General features: G+C 49.1%; 1 protein-coding gene across 1 annotated transcript in view; it reads right to left on the reverse strand.

Moving 5' to 3' along the window:
- MICALL1 (MICAL like 1) overlaps positions 1-3,011 on the reverse strand; it is a 29,148-nt gene extending 26,137 nt beyond the window's left edge. The window contains exon 1 of the mRNA XM_054031713.1: positions 2,063-3,011. Coding sequence (XP_053887688.1) covers positions 2,063-2,637 — 575 coding nt within the window. The 5' untranslated portion in view covers positions 2,638-3,011. The remainder of the gene's footprint in view (positions 1-2,062) is intronic.
- Between the last annotated feature and the right edge of the window lie 5,210 nt (positions 3,012-8,221).

Raw genomic sequence — 8,221 nt, forward strand, 5'->3', positions numbered from 1 at the left:
AAAAATTCCCCCCAAAACCCTGCAACTGGGGTCCGGCGGCCACAGCAGCGCCAGGGGCCTATTATACCCGCCGCCCATGCGCCTTCTCCTAACTACATGGGCCCGTTCTGTAATAGGATGTGTGCTGCCGCTCCTCAGCCACATTAATATTAAAACTGTGTCTTCTGTTAATTGGGTAGCAATCTTTAGGGCACCTAAACAAAAGAGGAGTCTATTGTGCTAAGCAACCTCAACTGGGGTGGTAAGAAAAATGCCTTGGTTGTAGAAGGAACATGCACTGCTGTATGTCAGATTTAAGAGACTAGCCTATGGGTGAGAAGAAATGTGTGTACTAGGGACAAGGGAGAGCATCAGATCACTAGTCGCAGCAAAGACTGGAACAGACAGATGGTGGATTTCTGAGCTGGCCACAGCATGCAGCTTGGGGGAGGAGTGGGAATCATCTCAGCTGCCTATCTGGCTATATGATTTCTCCAGGAGGAGAACATCACCCCCAGCAACACCATTCCCAAACTCACCTGTCTCTGTCCCTCTCATTAATCTGTCTGTTAGTCCATCCCCTTCTACCCAAGAGCCTCCTGCAAAAGTAGTGCAGACTGAGAAACTAAATTCCAAGCCATTAGCATGGTGGGAAGCCCTAGTGGCTATTTTCCACTGTCATCATCACTCATTTCTGGTGTTCAGTGCAGCATTATACTAGTTAAGCCTGCACCTGGCACTCCCCTAACCCAAGATCAGAAAGTCCCCCACTGAAGCAGCATGTCCTCCTCGCTGGCACTTAATCAGGCCAGGAAGAAACTGAATCAGCACACAAACCTCCACTGAAAAATATGCATACATACTGAATCACAGGAGCCTAGGAAGGACACCTGTTAAATAACATTTGTCCATCCCTCATTCCTGGCCAATGCAGGATCATTTCCTACAGCATATTCTCCGGTGCTTTGTCCATCCATGCTGCATTTATAAACAGTTGTTGGAAAGGAAGAATCTTATTGACTGAGACAGTGCTGGGAATTTTCAAAATAAATGCAAAAATGCCTTAGCCAACAGAATATCGCATATCGGGCACAAGCTGCAGTAATACTGTATAGGCCCATTTTGGGGAGAACAGGGTATATAGGATGGCATTAGAAACATCACTTCCCATTTACTTCCAACTGTCCTCGTCAGACTATCCTGTAGGATTTGATAGTGACAGTTCCAGAGATAGGGGTTAGGGCTCCTTCCCCAAGCCTCACTTTTATTTTTTTTTTATTTTTTCAAATAAGAGAGTGATTTGTCCTGTGATGAGCACAGGGGACGGGGAATCATGAATTCTGCGTTCTATTCCCAACTCTGACTGGATAATGTGGACAAGTCACATAACCTCTCTGTGCCTCAGTTTCTCCCTCTGTAGAATGTGGGTAATAATTAACAGATACTCAAAGCTTAATTCATAGGGTTGATAAAGTGTTTTCAAGATCCATGGATTAAAGACCTTAGACACATGTAACCTATTATTATTATTAAATTCCAAGGGCTACAGCTATTCAGATGCAATAAATGTGAAAGAACTCCACTTGCAGTCCAGGAAATGTTTTAAAGGTGCTCCCACATACGCACACCCAGGAGCCAGTCTCCAAGCATCCCAGCCCAGTCCTCCCGCTGGCCCAGCTCCCCCAACTCTTCTTACATCCCAGAACTAAAAGACACTAACAGACACTCCGTTAACGCCCTTTGTAAACCCCAGAGGCAGGAGGGGTCCCAGAGCTCCCTGCACTAAATCCTTACACATCTGGGTGTCAGGGTCACCTCCCCTATAGCCTAGGTATGAGGATGGTTCCCCGGTGCCTCTGCCCCAGGGAGCTGGGGGGCCCTGGGCTCCCTTTCCTCTATCCCAGGGCGTTTCCCGGTGGCCCTACCCCCCCGTCCCAGGGTCCCCCCCCGTCCCTCAGGGTTCCCGGGTGCGGTCTTCCCCGCCCCGTGTAGGGGCCGGAGCGAGGCCCCCGGGCGGCCGCGGCCGGTGCTCAGGCGAGCCCGGCGCTGCTGGGCCTGGTGCCGCTCCCGGCCCGGTACTCACAGCAGGTCGGGCCGGTGCCGGTGCAGGATGGCGCAGAAGGCCAGGCCGTCGCGGAAGGAGCTGCTGAGGTCGCGGATCTCCACGCCGGGGTAGCCCTCGCACTGGCGGCGGCACCAGGCCTGCAGGGCGCCCCGGGGACCCGACATCGGGGCGGATCCGGAGGTCAGGGCGCCGCCGCCGGGGGGAGCCTCATGGGGTGCGGACAGGGCTCCGCGCTCTCCGGGCCTGGACGGCTCCCGGGAGCGGCCTGCGGGCTCCTGTCCCTGCGCTCGGCCCCGGCGGGCAGGGGGCTCCGCCTGCGGGGCGGGGATCGCAGGGCTCCGGGGCCGCGGCTCCGCTGCGCTCCGTGCCCCGCCGCGGCTCCCTCCTACCCCCTGCGGGCGCCGGCTGCGCCTCCCTCCCCGCGCCGGGCTCTGCTCAGACCTGTCCCCGCCGCTCCTCCGCCCAGCACCGCACCCCGGCTCTTCCTCGGCCCGAGCCGCGGCGGGGAGGGTCCCAGCCTGGCACGGGCCAGGGGCCATGGGGCAGGGCCTGGGCGCTCGGCATACCCCGGGGCAAGGGGGAGTGTCCCGCATTGCCACCCGGTACCTCGTGTCCAGCTGGCCCTGGGCATGCCCGCTGTGCTGAGCACGCCAGGGGTCTCGCCTGCCCCGTGCCAAGGGGTTCCCTGAGTGCCTGCTATTAACCACGGGGGGCTTCCAGCGCTCCTGGCACTGAGAACAATAATAGAGCCAAAAAGAAGGTGGGTGAGATCATCACTTTTATTGGCACAACTTCTGTTGGTGGGAGAGACATGCTTTGGAGCTGCACGGAGCTCTTAGGGCTGGGAAAGGTACTCCCCTGTCTCCCAGCCTGCAGCCGCTCAGCTACGTGCAACATGTTGAGTATAGTAGTTAGCACTTGTATTTTAAGGGACCATTCAAGATAGAGTGGCCCTTTAACACCTCTGCAGTCATAGGACAGAAAGGGGGAGGGGGGCCTAGTGGGTTACAGATTGTTGTAATAAACCAGAAATCCAATATCTCTGTTCAGTCCATCATTTTTAGTGTCTAGCAGAGTAATGAATTTAAGCTCCCAGGCTGCTCTTTTGAAAGTGTTTTGCAGGTTTCCTTTGAGGATGAGGACAAAACTGAGAATAATATTTAATATTTTATTTACCCTCTGTATACAGCCCCATAGGTATGCATGGTGCTTACCAGATAATAAAGTCACAGGCCCAATCCAGGGAGTTTACAATGTCAGTTAAAACTGTGTACTTGGGTATCTGATAGCAGGTGAGATGTGTGTTCTTATGGAGGGACCCTGGAAACCAAATCAGAAACTGGTTAGATGAGTGAGACTGGAGCGGGGTGTGACTCAGACTGGGTGCGGTAGGGCATGTGCTTTGTTGGTGCTGCTCTATGCAGATCCCTCCCTTCGCCCTTACTAACCCAGCGGAGAAAAATGGGCTCCATCCATTACTCAGTAGCTTGGCAGGGATGGCCTAATTTGAGCTCCTTCCCCAGGGCAGCGGGAGAGAACAGCAGGATTTTGTGTATCAGGCACTCTGGCTAAACAATAGGAATATTATGGTGCGTTTGGCACCAAAGGAGGGAGAGGAGAGTGGGTGGCTTGGCAATCCACACTATATTATGTACCCCCCTTGCACATCTCACAGGGCCTGAAAGGTTCTGCTGCTATAAGCAAACCAGTAACTCTCCTGAACTCCCACATTCTTACTGGGCTGCATCCAGCCAGCCAGTTATTAAACATTTTGCTGCCCTAGACAGCTACCAGCCCTGCCTCCACCATGCTTTGGGCCTGTTCTTCCAACTCTCTAGGCATTTGCTACCTAAGAATGGAATGTCCTGATTGAGCATGTTTTTGGTCTCAACCTAGTATTAATAAAACATACCACTGCAAGCCACAATTCCTTTAACAATCTGTTGGAGCCTGCTCTGTGTGCTGCCTCCAATGCTTTCCAGTGTGCTAGAAATATTTCATTGCCCATACTTCACAGATGGGGTGAACAAAAAACCAGGGGCAGAGTTTAATCATAGGTTGCTTTTCTGTAGTGCTTCTCACCCATAGATTTGAAAGCACTTCACAAAGGAGGATGAGTATTGTTATCCCATTTCACGGATGGGGAAATTGAGGCTCAGGGAGGTGATGTGACTTACCCAAGGTCACACTGCAGGTCAATGGCGGAGCAGGGAATGCAACCCAGATCTCCTGAGTCCCAGCAGGGTATCTTGGATACTCAGTGATGGGCACTGGAAAATCCTACAACAGAATCTTCCTACTTATGCGCGCTGTATAGGATACCCCCTACCTTTGGGGGGAATTTAAGCTATGGATCCTGCAATGAAATTTCAGAACCTGTTTGCAAAATGTACGGAGTCATGAATTGAGGTAGATGGAGTTTTAGGGGCTACCAGGGCTCTCAGAAGCATTTTGTTCAGTGGTGTTTTTTGCTGGGACATGGGCTGGAGGAGACATGTCTCCAGATAGTGCATGAGGATTCCACCAAAGGAATGCCATGCAGACCTCAAGCTCAAATTAATGCAAACAGAGCCCATGCTGAAACTGTAAACACAGCTCCTGACCTTCAAAACATCAGTGTCAAGAGACAGACATCAGAAGACACTAGTTCCCCTGGGGGGGTTGGGAGAGTTTATTCTGTCTCTTGGCTGTCCTCCATTCAATACTGTCTGACCCCTCAGTATAGCTACACACCAGTCTCAGGAATGAGGAGCCATGAGCTTTTTGCCATTTTATCCAATCCACAGCACTCTATAGGAATCTGAGATGGGAATGACCATAAGAACGGCCATACTAGGTCAGACCAATGGTCCATCTAGCCCAGTATCCTGTCTTCTGACAAGAGCCAATGACAGATGCTTCAGAGGGACTGAACAGAACAGGCAGTCATCAAATCCCTTGTGGCCCATTCCCAGCTTCTGGCAAACAGAGGCTAGAGACACTCAGAGCTTGGGGTTGCATATTGGATCACATCATCTCTGTCACCCCCGCCCAGCCCAGGATTAACTGCAGTATACTCTCCAGAGCTTTGTCCCATCTTGTTTTAAATTGCTGAAGTGGTGGAGCTTCCAGCTTTTCTGGCAATACTATTCCACAGTCTAATAGACCGCACTGTTGATAAATGCTTCCTGATGTTCTGTCCTGGCTCTTGTACACCCCTCATCACTGTGGTATCGGAACATCTTCCAGTAGTGCATTAAGCAGTGTGACTAACATCTCTCACTGTGGTTCTTCCTGTCTCTCGTCCGCTCCCTGAGAGGAAATGGTGTGAGGATATTTTAAATGTGTACGTTCATCGTATTATATATTTAGATTGGTAAATGCGAGATCAAAGAAGGGGACTCTGCACTTGGAGCGGAAGGTGGTGACGTTTATGATAATTCTTAGTTCCTGTGGAAGTTTGGTCCGAATCTTGAATTAGCAGCTGAGAGAGCTCTGCTCAAACTGCACTCCTGCTGCAGGCAGTTTTGTTGTTGCTAAGGAGCGGAGCAATTGACTGCAGTCTTTGTCTCTGAGCTATAGTAGCCTGGACTTTTTTTTTGCAAATAGTAAATTAGCCAAAAAATGCATGGATTTGATACAAATTTGCAGAATTGTTTCAGCCAAAAATTCTTTTTGGGGACTAAGGTGTCATTTCACACAACAGCTGGAGTAGGTGGTGCTACTGCCTCCTTTAAAATCTCAGGGCTGTGGGTAGGATACTCATCTGGGTTGTGGAAGGTCCAGCATCAATTCCTCCCTCTGCCTGATGTGGAGACAGGATTTAAACTTAGCTCTCCCACTCTGCAGGAGTGTGCTATGGGCTATTCTGATGTGGGCCTTTCTCAATCTCTACTGTTGAAGCTCTTCCAGTGGGTATAAATAATAGAGCAAGATTTGAAGTTGGGCTTCCCATCTCCCAGAGGTGAGTGCCCAAACCACCAAGCCATAGAGGCAATCACTCTGGCCTACTCTGTAATGAGTTATACGAAGTGGAACAGCTTCAACAGGTGAGAATGAAACCCAGTGGCTAGAGTATACGCCTGCAACATGGGAGACCCAAGTGTCAAATCCATTCTCCATATCAGACAGAGGGGAAAATTGAACCCAAGTTTCCCACAACCCAGCTGAATGCCCTCACCCCTAAACGCTCTAAAGCTTCTCAAGGAGGTGGTGCCTGCACTACCTCCTCTTGGGTTTTGGATCTAGCCTTTTAAAAGCACCCTGCCCAAGATGTTCCAGATCAAACATTTCATTCATCCCAAAATGGTCTTTTTCAAGTCACCAGCATTTTTCAAATTCAGTTAGACCCAAACCAGCATTTTTTCAGAACTGCCACCAAACTGAAAAATCATGTATTCACACAACTGTAATTGAATGCTTTGAAGATAAAGGCTAAGGCCTTGAACTGGACACTGTCTTCCATAGGTAGCCAGTGGAGGAAGCAGAGGACAGCTGTGATGTGCTCGCAGTAGCCCATGTTGCTGAGATGAGTGGTCACATTGTGCTAATATTCATTCCCTACATCTACCCTAGCTCAGTTTCATCCCATTTGACCATGCTAAAATTCCACTTTCCTCTTCAGGGTTTACACCTTTTAAATACTTGTATAGCTGCCAGAACCCAACTTGAGGAACACAGAGAAAATTGCTGAGCAGGTATCTTGAAATGACATGGCATAGGGGAAGAAGAGGAGTCACCTTTTGCATCAAGAATATTTTTTGTATGACCGTGCTGACTATTCAACACCACTGTAGCATGGCCATGAGGTTGGTGTTGTCTAGGCAGTGTATGCCCCACAGTAGTCAGTGGTGAATGTGGATGTGACACTCAATCAGAATTGGAAAAGTTTCTTCAGCTGGATTTTCTTCTTTGCCAGGCTCTATGCTTGAAGTAGGACCAGCTCCCTTACTGCCACAAGTCATCAATGGTAGCAACCTGTGCTCATGGCCCATTGATCAGAACCACTTTGGCCAGGATTGCCCGAGGGGGCTTTCCCAGTCAGACTCTGCCCCCTCAGATGAGGCTGGAGGTAGGGATTATAACAAAACCATCTCCCCTCCCTTGGGAACAGCATTAGTGACATTCCTAGTAGGACTGCTGCTGAATGCCCTGTATTCCTCCAGTTTCAACCAGTGCCAGGCACCACATCTAGCTGAGCCCATCTTTCCACCCCAAGGACTGCAGCGCCTTTGGCTTCTTTCCACAAAGCCAGCCCCTTTCAGTTAACCTTTCACAGCCTCTACTCCAAGGCACAGAGCCAGTCATACCGGCTGCAAATGTGTAACATATTATGTGCAGCATGAGGAAATCTTTTGACAGATGCAAGCTGTGGAACTGGCATGTTTGACTATCTGAGAACAATGCATGCGACTGTAATTATTTAAGGTTTAAAATGGTGTATGTGCAATTAAAGTGTCTATAATCCTAACATACCAGTGACAGATTAAGAGTAGGCTAGGTCCCTTTAGCAGCACTCTTGCCTTACAGCAGTGGTTCCCAAACTCAACAACCCCTTTCACTAAAATATCAAGTCTCGTGAACCCCCTCCTAAAAATGAATATTTCCAGGGATTTTCTCCTTTACCTGAGTATAAATTATAAAAGCAGAGATCTTGGAAATATAATTTTTTTATGACACGCTTATTACACTTATTTATTATGGTATTTTTATTGCACTATGAAAACAGCAACACTCTTCCAAGATCTCACTTTCATAGCTTGTATCACTATGAATAAGCCTGTTATAAGACAAGGCTCCTATGTTTCATCAAGGAGTATCAAATGTGAAACAGCAGGAAGGTATTTAAGAGTTCCTCATACACAAGCATTCAGGTCTTGAGCAGTCCAGGCAAACAACACACATTACAACAAAGCTTAAACTTGTTCTTCATAATTTTAAAAACAATACTAGCTGCCTATTTAATTTTAAAAACAGCAAAAAATATCCACCTCCCTTTCCATTTCTTATAAGGAGTCTTGAAGTTTAAATCTCAGTGTGATAGATATGCTTGCTTTGATCTGCGTAGCTCTTGGAAGTCCAAGGGCTCCGGGCCCCATGCTATCCGGAGTCCCTAGGGACAGCTCTGTCTGCCATTAGGGAATTTTTTCCCCAAGAACCCCCTGTAACATTTTGCAAACCCCAGTTTGGGAACCACTG

The sequence above is a fragment of the Malaclemys terrapin genome, chromosome 1, assembly GCF_027887155.1.
Source record: "Malaclemys terrapin pileata isolate rMalTer1 chromosome 1, rMalTer1.hap1, whole genome shotgun sequence".
Classification (NCBI taxonomy): Eukaryota; Metazoa; Chordata; order Testudines; family Emydidae; genus Malaclemys; species Malaclemys terrapin.